This window comes from Heteronotia binoei, chromosome 2 (assembly GCF_032191835.1).
Source record: "Heteronotia binoei isolate CCM8104 ecotype False Entrance Well chromosome 2, APGP_CSIRO_Hbin_v1, whole genome shotgun sequence".
NCBI lineage: Eukaryota > Metazoa > Chordata > Lepidosauria > Squamata > Gekkonidae > Heteronotia > Heteronotia binoei.
Genome location: NC_083224.1, coordinates 172,163,485 through 172,182,839, shown reverse-complemented (window position 1 = coordinate 172,182,839; position 19,355 = coordinate 172,163,485). Strand labels below are relative to the sequence as shown.

At 45.5% G+C, this 19,355-nt stretch overlaps 1 protein-coding gene across 1 annotated transcript in view; it reads left to right on the top strand.

The window, feature by feature from the left end:
• The window catches only part of TNR (tenascin R), a 599,486-nt gene that overhangs the window by 537,333 nt on the left and 42,798 nt on the right, over window positions 1–19,355 (top strand). Inside the window, exons 10-12 of the mRNA XM_060232476.1 lie at window positions 8,644–8,733; window positions 12,182–12,445; window positions 13,857–14,123. Of these exons, the coding sequence (XP_060088459.1) occupies window positions 8,644–8,733; window positions 12,182–12,445; window positions 13,857–14,123 (621 nt within the window). The remainder of the gene's footprint in view (window positions 1–8,643; window positions 8,734–12,181; window positions 12,446–13,856; window positions 14,124–19,355) is intronic.

Sequence of the window (19,355 nt, the reverse complement as noted above, 5' to 3'; positions counted from 1 at the left end):
GGAAAGAAGGCTTCTGGGGCCACCAGCCAACCAACTGCAATGTCACCCAGTCACCCAGATGGTTATTCCATCCTTTTTTGCATATACACACAAAGTAGAGCGAATTGATTGACCCACCTCCTCATGAGGGCTACAAAAAGAACAAGAATGAACAGGGAGTGAACACCAGAGAAGAGCGATACTGAGAAATTACCTTGTGATAGACGGCCAAGTCCAGTTTAGTAAAATAACCCAGATGATATGGGAAAGCTGGCTCCATGCTACATCCTTTTCAAGTCCCAAATATGATGATCAATTAAACTTCGAGCACAAAGCATGAGCCACTCACCAAAGCATCTCAAAAGAAAGTGGTCTATCAGCACACATCTACTCGCTCAGCTTCTCATATCCAGCTGTGACAACGCTATAATGTCCCAGAGGAAAAGGGAAGGGAGGGGACCTAAGACAGTAGGAGAACGCATGGCCACACAGTGAAAGCAGCAGATTAAAAATAATGATCTCTCCTTCATAAATTTATACGACTCTGTTTTGAATCTGACAGGGTTCTTTTTATCTCATGGCTGTTCTGAGGAGGGCTGCTCCAGAATTTTAATGAACCTATTCTATGTTAGGGTCTTTCCATTTTTAAATTAATTTTTGCTGCCTGGCTGCAAAAGCTTTTAGCCACCCTGGAAGAATTTGTTCCTGCACTGCAGTACCTGATCTAGAATCATTACCACCGCCGCCATCATCACAGACTAAACTTTATGATGAATTTTGGCCGGTTCATGGTTTGTAAACTGAAGTTCATGGCAGGTCAGCCAGAACAAACTTTCCACAAACTTTCAAGCCGTTTTTAGACTTTCATGAATCGATACATTTCCGGACTAACTCTGCTCAGTCAAAATGTTTTTTCAAATTTCAAAGGCGGGGAGAGGTTCTCTGTGCATTTGAAGTTTCTAGCTTGCATAGGGTCTATTCTATACATGTTTGAACCTGTACCTGACATCTCCCCTAAATGCACTTTCCTGGGAGCATTTTCTTAACTTGGATTTCTTAACTAAATCCAATCTGCACATAATTTGGCAGGCATGCAGAGGAGCATCAGAGGGAAGTTCCCTAAGAGTTTGATGTCTCCAGCTTGTACAGTGTCTGTTCTATATACTCCTGAACTTCCTGAACTGGTGTCTGCCATTTCCCCAGAAAGCACTTTTCTGGGGTCACCTTTTTTGGGGGGGGGGATGCTGTAGCTTGGGCCCCATAAATTCTATCCTCACCATATTTGGACAGCAGGTAGAGGAGAGTCATCTGGAGATTCCCAGTGGGTTTTGGTGACTCTAACACACCAGGGGCTGTTCTGCTGTTTCGCAAACCTCATGAACTTAATCAGTTCATTTGGCATCTAAAAATTAATGGCTCACGAACCAGGCACACCACGGACTACGAACTGAAATGAACAACATTTTCCAGATTTGTGCACATCCCTAGTAGACAATACTGGGGTACATGGACAAAGGTATGACTCAGATGAGTGAAAGGAGCCAACAGAAGAGTGAAGTGCTGGGAAAGGAAATCTCTCTGGTGCTACAACTAAAGTTCTTTAGCATGGTTGCCCATAGTTCAGCATAGCTCTGAAGGTGATTCTTTGCATTATTATTCTGAACAGGCCGTGGAGGCTGAGGCCTTCCCCTGATGTTGCCTTCTGGTACTGGAATTCTGAGGCTGACTGCCTCTAAACATGGAGGTTCCCTTTAGCCACTAGCCGCTGATGGACCTATCTTCCATTCGTCTATTTAATCCCCTTTTAAATCTGTTTATGCCTGTGGCCATCACTACACCCCATGGCAGCAAATCCCATATTTTCATCAATCACTATATAAACATTTTTTTTCCCTTCTGTGCTCTCCAAGCAATTGGTGTGGTGGTTTGGTTGGAGAATCAACCCAGGATACAGAAGTTACCTCTACAGCTGCTGGAATGGCCTTGGGTTAGCCATAGCTATTGCAGGAGTTGTCCTTGAGAGGGCAGCTGCTGTGAGAGCCCTCTCAGCACCACCCACCTCACAGGGTGTCTTTTGTGGGGGAAAGAGATATAGGAGATGGTAAGCCGCTCTGAGTCTCTGATTCAGAGAGAAGGGCGGGGTATAAATCTGCAGTCGTCTTCTGAAAAGGGAAGAAGATCTATGCACGCATAGGTCTGGCATGCACAGACGGCTGGCTCTTTCAGCACTAGAGGCAGAGAAAAGCAAGGAGCAAAGGGAGAAAAAAAAAAATAAACCTTTTCTCTTCTTAACCTCTCCAGCAAGTTGCTCTTAGCACAGATTTCACGGCTGGCCTGTGCTACTACAGAAGAGCATGAAACAGGTTTTCCTTAATTCTATTGGCAAGGACATTCTGCCCTAGAGGGGGGATTTCTATATAGCATCAGCTTTGTCTGCCTTTTGAAGCGTGGCTGGCCATCTCCGCTGCCTATTTTCAGGCGCAGATACAGCCTTTCGGAGGGCTCCCCGGTTTGCACATTATGCTCCGCTCACGACCAGCTGCCTTAAATACATCTTCGGAGGAGCTTTGACATCTGTTCAACCTAACATCCGTAGCTGAGTTTTTCTCACTGTGGTGGAATTCCCTTACAGCTGGCTATTCTGTGTGGTCACAATGTGGTCTTTATGAAATGAGACTATCTGGATTGCTGTCAACGGCGCCAGACATTCATTCAGCTATTAGGCACTGTCAGAGTGTGTCAGAAAAATAGCCTGTGGATTGCAGAGTGAGAAACAATCAAGAGACATGATCTCGCACAAGCAAGGCATTCTGAAGTGCCGGTTTCTTTAATGCAAGCGTAAAGCATATATCTCTTCCATTGAGATCAGTGGGGCTTAACGTTGGCTGGATCATATGTAGAGTACAATGGGGCTGTACAGTGGGAGGGAAATCATATCTATTCATCCTCAGTTATGCAAGAGCCACTCAGTCAGATCAGAACTAGGACTTATCCAGCATACAGTTCCCAATACAGGCTACAGGGGTGGCTTTCCAATCAAATCACCAGTCAAAATAGCTTCTTGGAGAGACATAGGGGTAGGGAGAGGCCTGGGCAGGACTAGCCCTAGACAGTCTGGCACCCTAGGCAAGGCTAATATCTGCCTCCCCCCGGGCCTGGGCTCTTTTTCTAGCAGGAGCTCCTCTGCATATTAGGCCACGCCCCCCAGATGTAGCCAATCCTCCAAGAGCTTAGAGGGCTCTTAGTGCAGGGCCTTCTGGAAGCTCCAGGAGGATTGGCTACATCAGGAGGCATGGCCTAATATGCAGAGGAGCTCCTGCTAGAAAAAGAGCCCTGCCCCCCGCACTGATAATGTCACAGTCACATGGGGTAACCCTCAGAAGACCAGCGTCCTAGGCAATTGCCTACCTTGCCTACTGGCAGAGCTGGCCCTGGGCAGCTTCCATCCATCAGTGGCATGGAATGTTTGTGTGTCTAGCTTGCCCTTTCCTGTTGAAAGGGCAGGACTTGGATTCAGCTGTTGGTAGCACCAGCCAAGGCAGAGATCTTTATTTAGCGTGACAAAGGACCTTGCAGTGACTCTGTGTAGCTGCTCGGTTGTCTCCGGGCATTGTTGCTTGCTCCCCCTCCCATCCCAGCACCCTGTATTCAGAGACACACTGATTCTGGAGGTTCACATAACCCTTTCTGCTCTGTATTAGCTTAAGAGAAGCTAAATCCTTGCTACAGATCTAGTGAGTGAGGGGCCTTCTTTCCCCTCAGATTTAACATAATGTACTGAGCAAATATTTTCAGGCTGCACATGCAGCCCAATCTTGTGCATGTTTACTTGGAAGTAAATCCTGATGATTTCAGCTGGAGTCACTCCCAGGAAGTATGCATAGATATGCTCCCTGTGGGGAGCCTCACACTGAACTCTTAATTTACTGATGAACATCAGTGAAGCTTCCATAGAATTACCACCTCTGTTACCATAACCTTCATTTATTAATGTATTGACTTATTTGTTTCATTTTTACCCTGTCTTTCTCCCCCATGGGGACCCAAAATGGCTTATGCATCATTCCTCTTTCCTTCATTTGGTCCTCACAACAGCCTTGCAAGGGAGGTTAGGCAGAGAGAGTGTGTGAGTGGCCAAGGGTCACCCGGCAAGACTCCAGGGCAGAATGAGGACTCAAACCTGAGTCTCCCAGATTCTAGTCCAACACTGCCAACCACTACACCACACTAGCTGTCAATGAAAGAAGAAATATATGCTCACCCATCGTTCTTAAAATGGCTCACATTCAAAAGGGGGAGGCTGATTTCTGTGAAAATAGTTGAGGGTGCATGTTGATCGTTTTGAAATATTAAAAAATGCCGGAGGGAAAAGCAGGCAGGTTTTCTTCAACCTCTCAGCAGAGGAGAGAATTAAAGAAGCAGGAGGTTTAAAGTACAGGAAGACAAATACACATCCCACTTGAGGGAAGATGCTCCGTCTCTGACATCTTCTGTACTGGAACAAGTCGTCTAGATTATGGATGATGGAAGCATTTCAGAGACTCTCCAACATGGGTAGGCAAAGCAAATACCAATCCACTGGAGCAGCACTGGCCAGTCTCTGGTAAAGACCAAATACTGATGGATTGTGAACTAGGGTGGATCTTGAGCCACACCAAAATATGTGTATTTGATCTTAAGCAAGAAAGCACGCTCAAACTCATTCCACAGATTTGTTTAAGAAATCCTGAAAATTAACTCTTGATCACACTGAGGCACCATTTGGATCTTGGTAAGTTAGAGAGAAGCATGAGAGTGACGCCAGCTTAGCCCTGTGCTTTAACACTCTGGTTTCCACTATGTCTTTGCACTGAGTAGCTAGAGATGCCAGGATCCTTGCTTCAGTGGGGGATCTCTCACTCCCACTTGCCATTCTGTCACCACTCATCTGGGCAGCAGGAGAAAAACGGGGGGGGGGGGGGGTGAGGGCCTATCGGCAAGATTGGTGATGCGATAACATCACTTCCAGTTTGACCAGAAGTGGCATCATCACTTCCAGTGTGGCCCCCGTCTAACTAGTGAATCTCCCTCCAGCTGCCAGCCTCATGTTGGCAGCCCTATCAGTAAAATACCAAATCCTTTCCATAGTTCTTCCAGAGCCAGCCCTGCCACTAGGCAAACTAGGCAATTGCCGAGGGTGCTGGCCTTCTGGAGACATGAATTGGGCTCTCCCCATGTGATTCAGTGATGTTATCAGTGCAGCAGCAATGCCAGAAGATAGCCTTAACTAGGGGGCCAGACAGTCTAGGACCGGCCCTGAGTTCTGCAGTCTTACAATGAGAGAAGGTGTAGTACTTTTCAAGGGGTAAAGAAGGGGTAGTGGCTGCCTCCAGTGTGAGAGAACAATATGTTTGCTTGTTTATGTTTGACTGTACTTGTAGGCAGGAGATCTCTGCTGCCTTAGATCTGTAGCAGCTCAGAGAATACTCCAGTCTCTGTTCATGGGAGAAATAAATAAACCCACAAAAAGCCAAAGAGCACTGACAGAGAGCCAGTGGTATCCGCTTTGATCCAATAATGATAATAGATGATAGATTGGCCTGGAAATTAACTAAATTGCCATCTCCCCTGATGAGCCAGAAACCACAGGGCAGGCCTCCTGCCAGCAAGTGGATACTTATAGCTCCACCACACGCAGGGAGAAGCGGCTTTCTTTCATTAATTATTGAGTGTTTCATTTATGCCTCATAAATAAGAAACTCAAATGAAAACGTTGGATGTCAGATCAGTTTGGTAACAAATACAGCTATCGTACATGGTTCTCTCCCTCTTTGTAAATTTTTTGGAAGGCGGCGGCTGCAGGTCTCAATAACCGTCAAGGAATAGTAATTCTTTGCCCCCAAATGAAGTCCATTTTCTCAAACTCAAATGGGTGAAAATGATCCACAAAAGCTAGCCAATCACTGACACTCTGGAGTTGACTTTTTCCTTTCCCTTGTAAAAGATAGGGTGTAACATTTTGGAGCAGGCTTTTGAAACAATGGTCCAGACTCTGCGGTATAATCTTCTCATATTGTGGCAGGCTGTTGCTTTTGAGAGAGTTGGAAGTCATATGACATCTTTGTCCTTGGTTGATTAAAATGTTCTTTCATTCCATGGTTGCCTCTGTTCCAGAAGTATCTGTGCAAAACCAGATGCTACACCCAAACTGAGGCTTCCCATAAAATGTTCTTCCCCATTTTATGTCTTGGCACATTAATCCATGGCATCCCATTATGCATTCCCCCTCCCCTGCCAGCAGATGGGGCCAAGGAAGGGCATGTTATGACACAGGCTGGTAATATTGTGACTTTTTGGTGTGGTAATTAGTGTTGGACTAGGAACAGGGAGACTTACGTAACTTCAAGTCTCTTTTCTTTCATGACTCCGGAAGACCATCTTTCCAAACTCAAAAAAGATATTATAGCATTGGAGAAAGTCCAGAAAAGGGCAACTAGAATGATTAAAGGGCTGGAACACTTTCCCTATGAAGAAAGGTTGAAACGCTTGGGACTCTTTAGCTTGGAGAAACGTCGACTGCGGGGTGACATGATAGAGGTTTACAAGATTATGCATGGCATGGAGAAAGCAGAGAAAGAAGTACTTTTCTCCCTTTCTCACAATACAAGAACTCGTGGGCATTCGATGAAATTGCTAAGCAGACAGGTTAAAACGGATAAAAGGAAGTACTTCTTCACCCAAAGGGTGATTAACATGTGGAATTCACTGCCACAGGATGTGGTAGCAGCCACAAGTATAGCCACCTTCAAGAGGGGTTTAGATAAAAATATGGAGCACAGGTCCATCAGTGGCTATTAGCAACGTTGTGTGTGTGTGTGTGTGTGTATATATATATATATATATATATAAAATTTTTTGGGGCCACTGTGTGACACAGAGTGTTGGACTGGATGGGCCATTGACCTGATCTAACATGGCTTCTCTTATGTTCTTATGTTCTTAACTGATTTTAACATTTGAGAACCAGTGTGGTGTAGGGGTGAAGAGTGTCGGACTAGGACCTGGAAAACCCAGGTTCAAATCCCCACTTGTGCCATGGAAGCTCACTGGGTGACTTTGGAGCGGTCCCTCTCTCTCAGCCTAACCAACCTCTCAGGGTTGTTGTAAGGATAAAATGGAGGAGAGGAGAATGACATAAGCCACTTTGGCTCCCCATTGGGGAGAAAGGAGAGGCATAAATTAATTACATTTTAACTTTCATTTAAATTTCATTCCAACTGGAAACCCACATATTTGAAGGACCACCCCTCCCTTTATAGGCCTGCATTAAATTCAGTTGGCCATCTGTTGGAAGTAGTCTCCACTTGAGAGGTGGACATGATTTCCACATGACGTTGGGCATTCTCTTTAGAATGACCTGCTACTGGAAGTGTTGAGGGCACCCTCTCTGCCAGGATTTAGAAAGATCAGCATTGTTCCCCTATTTTAGCCAGTTGGTGAAAATCAGACCTTACTGGTATTGAGCTCACACAACTGTAGAGCTGCTGGACATATGGCTGTTGGGTTTCTGCTCTTGATAATTTTTTTAAAATATTGTTGTTTGAAGTGTGTATGAGGAGACTGATTCTTAAAGGTAAAGGTAGTCCCCTGTGCAAGCAGCAGTCATTTTCGACTCTGGGGTGACGTTGCTTTCACAATCTTTTCATGGCAGACTTTTTACAGGGTAGTTTGCCATTGCCTTCCCCAGTCATCTACACTTTCCCCCCAGCAAGCTGGGTACTCATTTTACCGACCTCGGAAGGACTGATTCTTAGGGCTAAGTTATTTACATTACTGTGTTGGTGGTGGTTTTTCTCTCAAAAAAGCATTTCATCCTATTATATTTTAGCAGTATTTGGAAGCTACTTGGTGCATAGAAAAAGCAAGATATACATTTTTTAAAAAAAATCAACACACAAATACATTTTATGATGGCTGAATGCCTTTTATTATGGGGACAAGATAACAGCTGCTTGGAAAATGTAGAATGTGAAGCAGTGCAAGCAGATACCACTATACATATAAGCAGGCTTATAGAAAAAGCCCAGCAGGAACTTATTTGCATGTTAGGCCACACCCCTTGACATCACCATTGTTTTGCACAGGGCCTTTTTTGGGAAAAGCCCAGCAGGAGCTCATTTGCATATCAGGTCACACCCCCTGACAACTAGCCAGCCAGAACTGCATTCCTGTGTGTTCCTGTTCAAACAAAGCCCTGCAGATAAGAGTCATCAGCCCGTGGGTACTTTGGGAATTTTAGGAACAGGTACTTGCCACCGAGGCCAAATGGCTGCCGTGTGAGGGTGAGTCCAATCACAGAATGGCTGTCACGAGGGCTGGATCCAATCACAAAGTTCATACAAAATCTTAGGAAAATGCCTGGCTAAAAAACAGCTGTGATGGAGGCAGCTGTTTCCAAATAGTGCTCCTGTCAAACCCAAAAATGATGCTTCTTGCTCTTCTTATGCTTGTGTGGAGAGAAGCTGGGTTTAGTTCTTTACTTTGAGGAAGAAGTAAGTGGGTGCCAGGAAACCAACTGGCAGGTGCCACAGTGGCCCAGGGGCACCACATTGGGTATCTCTGGTATAGCTGGAACTAATCACACTTCATTGCTTAACCTGTGGCTTTTTATGCATGCACATGCAGATCTGGTACCGGGGACAGAGTATGGAGTCGGGATTTCAGCTGTAATGGATGGCAAACAAAGTGTTCCAGCTACTATGAATGCAAGGACTGGTGAGTGAATTATATATTACAGTCAACCACAGAGCAATGGTGAGTGAAATTGCAAGGCCTGTGTGAAAAGAAATGCTACAGTGATGCCTCAGGAATCTGGGTCACACGTTCAGCATAAAGCAATCATGGCTTCAGAGATTGGCAGACCACCTATCCATGTTACAGTTTATTCACAAGAATGAAGGCACACATGAGCACAGCACGCCGGTCCTGAATTCTCTAGGCATAGCAGTGAGATCTTCTCTATCCAGGCTTTGGCACTGAATTCAGAGGTTTTGGAGCTCTCTGTTTCCACGTAGGATCAGGATCCAGAAAGGATCCAACAAAAATCCTAGAGCTGCCAGTGCAGGGGTCTCCAAACTTTTTGAGCCTGTGGGCTTAGAATTCTGACACAGCATGTTGGCTGCAGCCACAAAATGGCTGCCACTGGAGGTGGAGCTGGCCACAAAATGGCTGCTCACTTTTAGGCCCACAGTGAAGATCCTTGTGCTGTGGTGGCAGCTGCTGCCAAAGCAACATTTTAAAAAAAATCTACACAGGTTATGAAATCTCCAATGGCTATTGAAGAAGCCTTCCTGGGCAAAAGCTGCACCTGGCCCTGTCACAAAATGACCACTTTCTTTTAGTCCCATAGTGCAGATCCTTGTGCTGTGGTGGCAGCTGCTGCTAAAGCAATGGTTTAAAAAAAAAAACTGCGCAGCCAATACGGCTGCCAAGCTCCCGATCCAGGCGAAGAATCCCCCATCCGGGAGGTTCCCAACCCGCCGGCCCGCATTGGACCAGTGGAGGCAACCTCCGCCTACACTGCTGGCACGATGACGGCACAATAGGTACCATAGAGTTTTTACCTCCCAAATGGCTAGAGCGTCTGGGGAAAACTATAGAGTTTTCCCTGAAATGCCTAGAGCGGCCCCACATGGGCACTGCCATTTCGATGATGTCACTTCCAGGTGATGTCATTGTGCTGCACATGTGCGAAGGTTTAGGAAGCTGGGGACATGGCAACCCTAACAGTCAATCAAATCTCCTGTGGCTGATCAGAAGCCTTCCCAGGCAAAAGCTCCATCTGGCCCTGGGCAAAAGCTCCACCTGGATCTGCTTCCCAGCACTCCCTGGTGGGAGCCAGGAATGGAATTGGCAAACGCCATGATGTCCCCAGGCACCAAATTAGAACCCCTGGCTAGTGAGTCTCTGACTTACACTAGTGACATATGGCATACACCAAGGCTTACAAGACTCTTGAGCATGCACAGGCCCCATATGCTCCGCGCATGCATATTTGGTGGCTATTTTCAAAGTTCTCTAAAAACTGTGAGAGGGAGAGCTCTGCAAGAATCTCTTTTCCATTCACACTGGAATCCGGCAGTGACCTTAACAAGAACCCTTTTCCCTCTGAAAGAGCATTTATCCTGGGTCTCCGATGGAGCAGATGAGGTGCATAATCAAGGAAGAGAGAGAGAGCCCTGTCTGAGCCTGGGTTGTTTTTCTGCACTGGAGAAGACAGAATTCAAAAGAGTCATCATTCCGGCAGAGGAAATCAGTCATTTAAAAAAAAATAAACTGTTATTTTGTTACATTTACAGCCAGCATTTCAGCAGAAATTCAAACAGTCTTTGCCTTTATGTGGTGTTTACACAATGATCACAGCTGCAGATATAAAAGCTTGGCTTTGCTTTCCGGGATATTGATTCCTAGATCCCAGATCATGCTGCTCTGTTCAAGCTAGCAAAATTCACTTTTGTTCCATATTAGCTTTTGACAGGCAGTCTAAATGTATGCTATCATAGGATCTCTTGGATATCTGGAGAAAGAGCTATACTTGTATTTATTATTTGGCATTATTTAATAGTGACCTGGATGGCCCAGGCTTGCTCACTGTCATCAGATCTCAGAAGCTAAGCAGGGTCAGCCCAGGTTTGTCCTTGGATAGGAGACAACCAAGGAAGTCCAGGGTCATGAGACAGAGGCCGATGATGGCAAACCACCTCAATTTGCCTTTTGCCTTGAAAACTCTATGGGGTTTCCATAAGTCAGGTGCAGCTGGATGGCGCTTTCTGCCGCCATTACCTACTAACTCTTCTCCTTGGGTCAAGCCACTAGCGACTCAGGTCCAGGAGTGGACTGGGTGCACCTTGCCTGGGGAGACAAAATACATCAGACCAACCCCAGTCCCGCTACACATTCTGGTTGCAATCACACCCTAAATAATGCACTTTCGACCCACTTTCAGTGCACTTCCCAACTGGATTTTGCCAGTTCATACAGTAAAATCCAGCTGGAAAGCGCATTGCAAGTACATTATTTAGCATGTGTAATCACAGCCTATATTGGGTTGCCTCTTCTTTTGTTACTGAGCCTTACCTAGCAGTCAGGTCATGCAGAGACTGATGAAGTTCAGGTTTCAGCATGGCATTTTTAATGACTTTCAGATTTCAAGATAGCATTTTTCTTTTTGTTCCTGAGCTACCACGCAGCAAAGGGTTTTCTGTTGCACTATCAGTGTAAGCAGTCACCATACACCCATGCTAGAGAATTCTCATTTTCCCCAAAGGCAAAAGAGGTGCCAGAAACTGGGGACTGCCCCCCCCCTCATAATTAAGAACAGATGCCCAGAGATATCTGGTGCCCTGAATAGGCATGGACAGTTGATGGTGTCTTTTCATCTGCACAGACCACTTTATGTAAGTGTGGCCCAGCCATCTCAAGTAGCTTCTGTTGCCACACTGTGATGGCTGGCCCAGTCAGACCAAGTGCTAGACAGTCCAAAGCAGTCACAGCAGGTGGATGATTTTGGACACACACAGATTGTCAGTAATTTTATATATAACTGATTGCTACTGAGGAAAAGGAGGAGGAGTATGCCATTTAATTTTTCTGCATCAGGTGCTAAAATATCTCAAGGAAGCCATGGTGGCAGGAGACGAATGCAGCAGCCACCTCTGTGGTGACTTGGAACCCATAACAAAATACAGACATCTCCTCTAAGCTTTGTCTTGGCAACCCTTAGATGTGATCAGCGTTCCCTCTAAGCTGAGTTAGTGTGAGCCAGCTCATTTTTTTTAGCCTCCAGCTCACACAGTTTTTTGCCTTAGCTCAGAAAAAATGGCCCCAGAACAAACTAATTTATGCAGTAGTTCACAATTCAATATCAGTAGATTATGAAGTAGAATTTTTGCTCACAAGACTCCACAGCTTAGAGGAAACATTGGAGGTGATGACCCAAGGAGTGGCTGGCAGCTCTGCACAGGATGGACAGGTACTTCTAATCTGCTGCTCAGGCCACTTTTACATTCCATGGTCTCTCTTCAACAGAAGACCGCCCCTCACAAAGTATCTTCTTGAGGAGAATTTTGAGAAGAATGTTTTTCGCTTGAGACTTGTACATTTCCATGGATTTCTAGAATGCTAGTGACTGCTGACCTTGTAAAATCTTCTTCTCCTGCTCTAGAGCTTGACAGTCCTCATGACCTCATCGTGACTGCCTCCACAGAGACATCGATCTCCATCTCCTGGACCAAAGCCAAGGGCCCCATTGATCACTACCGAGTCATTTTCATGCCTTCCTCAGGAATGGCGTCTGAGGTTACTGTGCCCAAAGAGAAGTCTGAGCTGACGCTGTTGGATTTGGAGCCAGGGACAGAATATACCATCTCTGTCATTGCAGAGAGAGGCCGTCAGCAGAGCCTAGAGAAGACGGTGGATGCATTTACAGGTACTGACTCAGGTTACATCAAGATAGCTACTGAGAATCATCTTGAGTTACTTGGCTGCAGCAAAATCCACAAAGGCCACATACAGGGCTTTTGTTGGACCGTTCATAGCTGTACAGAATGGAGTGTATTATAGTGATCTGTTGTACTTTGGCCTCTACTAAAACCTGCCTGGTGCAGATGTATGATGTTGTTATTGGTGACCCAATCCTCCAATTTTTGAAGGAGATATTTTCCATAAAATTTTGATGCTGTATCCAAAAGGCTTATGGGCTGAGAGTTACCTGGATTGGTTTTATCTCCTTTTGTGTGAATGGGAATCACTACACCTATCTTCTATCCAGCAGGGAATATACCCGTATTATTTATCTGGGTAAATAATTTGGCCAATATTAGTGACCAATTAGGGAAAGTCTCTTGAGTTCCTTGAGGAACTATGCAATGGGGTCTCCCCCAAGGTTCTTTTGAGACTAGTCCTTCCACTTGTTTATTCTTAATCAGCATTCAGGCATGAGTTGTGTGACAGCCAGGTTCGAAGATGATGCCAAATTATCCAGGGCTGAAACCTCAAAAGACTGCAATGTTCCAAATGTTTCTGTCCAAGTTGGCATAGTGACAAAGGTGAATTCCATGCTAGGGATTATCAAAACAGGGACTGAAGTTAAAATGAAGTTAATGGTCCCTGTATAATCAGTGCTGTGGCTGCATCTAGGATACAGTGCTGTGTCATTTTGATTTCAGCATAGATGTTGCGGAGCCAGAAAAGGTTCAGAAGATACCAAGTGGAGCCTGGAGATCTCCTGGAATTCTAACTGCTCTCCAGACTACAGATATCAGTTCATCTGCAGAAAATGGCTGTTTTGAAAGGTGGCCTCCATGGCATTATAACCTACCGAGGATCACACCCCTGATGTAGCCAATCCTCCAAGAACTTACAGGGCTCTTCTTACAGGGCTACTGTATGTTCCAGGAGGATTGGCTACATCAGGGGTGTGTTGCCTAATATGCAAAGAAGTTCCTGCTACAAAAAAAGCCCTGTTGACTCAAATTCCAAGTAAATGCTGGCCCTGGTTACTCCTTTGTCACTTTGCAGTTATATATAGTCATAAACACTCATATATGAAGAGGTGCTGTAGCTTTGTGTCAGAACATCTGCTTTGCATGCAGGTTCAGTCTGCAGTATCTCTAGTTTAAAATGGGGCTCAGGAAGCCAGTGATATGAAGAGCCATAACCTGAGACCCTGGAGAGCTGTTGCCAGTCAGAAGAGACAATATTTACTTTGATAGACCAAGCATCCTAAGACAGCCTCATGTGTTAGATGCTTATCATCACTGCCAGGGTTTCAAGGCTGGCAAAGAACCATCCCATCATTTTTCCAGGCTGGCAGCTCACTTTTGTGTTCTTGTTTTCAGGATTCCGACCAATCACGCAGCTCCACTTTTCTCATGTGACTTCCTCCAGCATAAACATCACGTGGAGTGACCCCTCTCCTCCAGCAGACAAGCTGATACTGAACTACAGCCCCAAAGACAAAGAAGAAACCAAGCAAGTGATGTTGGACCCCACCAAGAGACATGCCGCCTTGACTGGCCTGCAGCCATCCACAGAGTACATTGTGTCCTTGGTGGCTGTCCACGGCCTTGTCAGCTCTGAGCCCATCATCGGCTCCATCACAACAGGTAATCAGAGAAAGATTCTCTCCATCATAGACCCAGTGGGGTGTAGTGGTTAAAGTGTAACTCTAGGACTAGGAGAACGTAGGTTCAAATCCCAAGTCAGCCATGATGCTTGCTGTGTGACCTTTCTCACAAGACCTACCTCACAGCACTGTTATTGAGGATAGATGAGGGGAGGGGGAAATCATGTACACTGCCCTGAACTCCTTGGAGGAAGATCAGGACACAAATGGATAGACAGGTTGGAAGAGACTCATTATTTCAGCATGGAGAACAGTAAATACTGAGCCAGCCATCAAAGTAAGATCTAGTATTTTACCATTTAAATGAAAAGTGCCATTCTGCGGGGTGGGGAGGGGAAATAATTACATAAGCTTGGGTCCATTAAAGTGTAAGAACTGTGCTAAGCCCATTGATGTCTGCACAAAATCTTGTGCAACACCTAGCACTTTCCTCCTTGTGCCCAGAAATTAATTGCTCATGATCTTGTGCAAGCAAAGGCAAGAGGGGATGCAATAACTTTAATTTAGCACAATTGGCTACCACTGTCTTTTTCTTGAGCTTCTGCTTGCTCAAAAGCTCTAGTACATGCAAAAATTTTGCATGGATCCAACCCATTGTTTCCAACTGTCCCTATTTACCAGAGGCAGTCCTTATTTTTTAAATCCCATTCCTAGTAAACCCCGGGACCTGTTTTCCTGTTTAAGACTTCATGGATCCCTTTTATCATAATCATGGCACTTTCCATGTCTGTGAGCTGCCCTGAGCCTGCCTCGGCGAGGAGGGCGGGATATAAATAAAAGATTATTATTATTATTATTATTATTATTATTATTATTATTATTATTATTATTATTATTATTATTATTATTATTATTATTATTATTTTGAAAATTTTGTTCAGGCAACTAGCTATTCTCAGCATTTCAACTCGGGGTGTGTCTGTGAATGCATCCTTGTCTAATGTACATGCAGGTAAATAGACACACATGAGCACTAAGGTCTGCTATTTCACAAGCACCAGTTTGAGAGGTTCATGCTGAACAACTGCTGATATATTATGGGCAGTTGTGTTTTTCCAGAACTTTTTTGGTTGAAAAAGCCCAGCAGGAACTCATTTGCATATTAGACTACACCCCCTGACATCACCATTGTTTCACACAGGGCTTTTTTGTAGAAAAAGCCCGGCAGAAATTCATTTGCATAGGCCACACCCCCTGATGCCAAGCCAGCCAGAACTGCATTCCTGCGTGTTCCTGCTCAACCCCCCCCCCCCCTGTGTTTTTCTACAACATATTTAAACACCCTCTTTGCTTTTAAATCAGTACAGGTACCTATTATTGCAGCATAAATGCCTACAGTATTCTGGCATTAAGCAAAAACCTGTTAGGTGTTGGACAGTTTTTCTGTCTTTTTTCTCTAACATATGGGAAATTTTTCTCTCTCCCTTGTTTTCCTTCATGCAATCAGAATAAGCTCTAGCAGTTATACTTAATAGTTCTGTATCCGGTTGATGTACACTGTACAAATTACAGGTTGAGTTTTAACACAACGTTTTATTTAGTTACATAATTTTAACTCTTTATTGTATTTGCATATTCTATTACAGATTCCCCTGAAGAAGCCCTTTGGCAAAATGCAAAGGGAATTTTTAGCAGAGTGATAAAATGTAATTTTTATTTTACTTGCACTGTCACTCTTGGCCTTATCATTTATCTCTTAGTGATGGATGCGACCCTTTAAATTTCCCCCCCCTTGCTTCAGGTGGAAAAGAGCCTTCAGGAAAGGTGTGAGGGTGACAGGGACAGAGAGAGAAAGAGAGAAAGAGATCTCAAGTTTCAGTACTTGGTGTGAGAATAAGAATACTGATGGTACCCAAAATACTAAGGCACACACACACACACGACAGTCTTTATTGGAATATATAAGAATATAAAATAGAGGGTTGGCCAGGTTACATATTAAAAGAATACATAATCCATACAGAATAAAATTAGGATTAAAAGATAAAAACAAAGTAGCAACATAGTAAAACCTGATACATAGTACTACTTATCAGGTCAAGTAACCATAGCGCTATAAAAAAAAAACTTTTCTACTAATTCTGTTATTTCCAGATCAGAATGATCAAGCAAGAAAAGCACCTTAAAATCATCAGAGGTCTCTAAAATTTGGTCCAATATGGGGTATAAAATATCCCGGCGGGACACCAAATAGAGAGGACATTGGAGAAGAACATGGGCAACAGTTGATAGGCAGGAGATTCAGAACAGATGGAATGAAATACTACTTCACACATAGAGTGATTAAAATGTGGAATTCACTGCCAAAGGATGTAGTGGTGGCTAAAGGCACAGATGGTTTTTAAAGGCAATTGGATTCAGGGAAGACAATTCTATCAGTGACAACTAAGCATGGGAACTGAAGGGAATGTCCATGCAGGGCCGGCGCATGGGAGTTGGAGAAGTAGACAGCCACCTGGAGTGCCACCTCACCACAGGGGTGGGGGCAGACGCCCCCTCCCCATCCCCACTCACGCTGACCCCAGCCCCGTAGCCAGGATTTGGAGAATTGGGAGGCCCTGATTTTGTTCAGGGGACACATAGTGGCCCCAACCTCCATGGCCTTCTCTCCTACCACCGCTGAGGAGGAAAGCTGCCAGCTTGCTGCCATACAGCCTCCCCCCTCCCCACAGTTGCCCCTACAGCCTCCCCCCTTTCCACCCCTCTTCCAGCAGCTCTGGTGGGGAGCCACTCAGAGGTTTAGATACCTGCTGCACAGTCTCCTGACCTTACCTGTAGCATGATCCGGCTAGGCAAGCCCGGCAGGACAAGGAGGGGGGTGGAAGGCACCACCAAGTCGCAGCTGACTTCTGCGGCTACAAGACCTCCGATTCAGATGTCTTCCTGTCGGAGGGCAACCTGAGGCTGCCCAAGTGCAGCTGCCTCCCTCGCTCGAGTGGCCAGCAAGACCAGGCCAGAAAACCCCTGCAGGTGAACATCACCTCTCCACTGATCCCCAGCCCCAGACTGCAACCGGGACCTCCGCTTGTGTGCGCCAGCCTACCCTACCCTGCCCTGTCTGGCAGAGAAAGCCTGCAATGGAGCCATCCGCTCCCTACCCCCAGCGCCCCATTTGAGGGCCAGAACAGCCTCTTCTTGTAGGCGCCCTCTAGCCCAACATCAGCCCAACGCAGAACTTAACTTTCATTCCTGGGCTCTGAAAGTGCCCCCTTGTTTCTGCTTGCTGAGGGGTCAGAGATTTCTTCCAGCCCCTAAGCAAGCAGAAGCAACACGAAGCTTAACTTTCAGTCCTGGGCATGATCTCTGAGCTTGCCTCAATCCCACCACCCCCTGCTGTCCCTCTCTGCATCGGACAACTGATTGCTTCCAATGCTATCAGTGCAAGGGCTCTGCAGAAGTCCTCCACTCTCATGGTATGTGTTATGTATATGGTTTGTAACATATGATTCCTGCCAGGCTCATTGGAGCCAGAAGAGCAGAGCTTGGGGACTGGGGAACAATGGACAGTAGGAGCCAAATACCTGCTGCCCTACACCAATAACAGGCCCCCTGCCTGTTTGAATGAACCAATGGCATGCTTGCGCAGGAACATGGAGTTGTATATAGGTTTGGCCCGTAGGCCCATTCACCAGTCTTGTTAGTGCAGCCATCCAACATGCTGCCTCTAATAAAGAGCTGTGATCACCGATGCAACATCTCCTCGATGCTTTGAACCCACTGTATCACAGTATGCTTCCTGTTGCATCTCTGCAAGAGATACTGCTCTTGGCTAGTCTCCTTTTTGGTCAGAAAAAAAAAATCAAGGTCAGTGGCTCACATGGAAACAGGCTATGATTTTAATTCTTGCACACTCCAAAGATCAGTCTTTCAGACTGTAAGACTGAGATACATCCCAAGTTATCATGCAGAAAGATAATACACCTTTTGCACACTCCAGAAGTCATTCTTTCAGATTGTAAGACTAAGATACATCCCAAGTTATCATGCGTAAAGATAATGCACTTTGGGTTCCACCCTAGCAAGACACTGGAAGGCCCATGAATGGATTTCTAACATTTAACAGATGTTAAATAGCAGTAGTGGGAGAGATGTGAATTCCCACTTCCCCCTGGTGGCAACCCTGCCACAGTTTGGGCTCACAGTGGATTAAGGGGATTCTTAGCTTCATGCCTCCCTCTGCTATCATCAGCGTGCCATTCAGCAACACCATGATGCATCCCAAAGCTTCTGCTTCCCTGCCAGCTCATTTGTCCTGGGCTGCTGCTACAGGAATCTTCACAACCATCCTTCTGTTTTCTTGGTGGTGAGTGTTCCCCCCCCCCTAAATGCAATACAAAAGGGATTATATATTTATGCTTGGCTAAACCCGAAATCTACAATGCAGCCAAGAAAACAGATTTGTTTTAATGCACATTCATTCTGAAATCCCCTGCAAAAAGCCACCATCATCTGTTTCTGGGGCCTCTTTCTCACCGAGGTGGTAAACCTATTTTGAATGCACTTCCATACAAAACTATTTTCAAGTTAGGGTTGCCAGCCTCCAGACAGGGGTGGCAGCCTCCAGGAGGGACCTGGGGATCCTCCAGAATCACAGCTCATCTCCAGACTACAGAGATCTGTTCCCTTGGAGAAAATGGATGCTTTGGAGGATGGACTGCATGGCATTTGGAACACTTTCCCTATGAAGAAAGGTTAAAATGCTTGGGGCTCTTTAGCTTGGAGAAACGTCAACTGCGGGGTGACATGATAGAGGTTTACAAAATTATGCATGGGATGGAGAGAAAGTAGAGAAAAAAGTACTTTTCTCCCTTTCTCACAATACAAGAACTCGTAGGCATTCAATGGAATTGCTGAGCAGTCGGGTTAGAACGGATAAAAGGAAGTCCTTCTTCACCCAAAGGGTGATTAACATATGGAATTCACTGCCACAGGAGGTGGTGGCAGCTACAAGCATAGCCAGCTTCAGGAGGGAATTGGATAAACATATGAAGCAGAGGTCCGTCAGTGGTTATTAGCCACAGCTTATTGTCTGGGGCAGTGATGCTCTGTATTCTTGGTGCTTGCGGGGGGGCAAAGTGGAAGGGCTTCTAGCCCCACTTGTGAACCTCCTGATGGCACTTGGGGTTTTTTGGTTTTGGCCAATGTGATGTAGAGTGTTGGACTGGATGGGCCATTCACCTGATCCAACATGGCTTCTCTTATGTTCTTATGT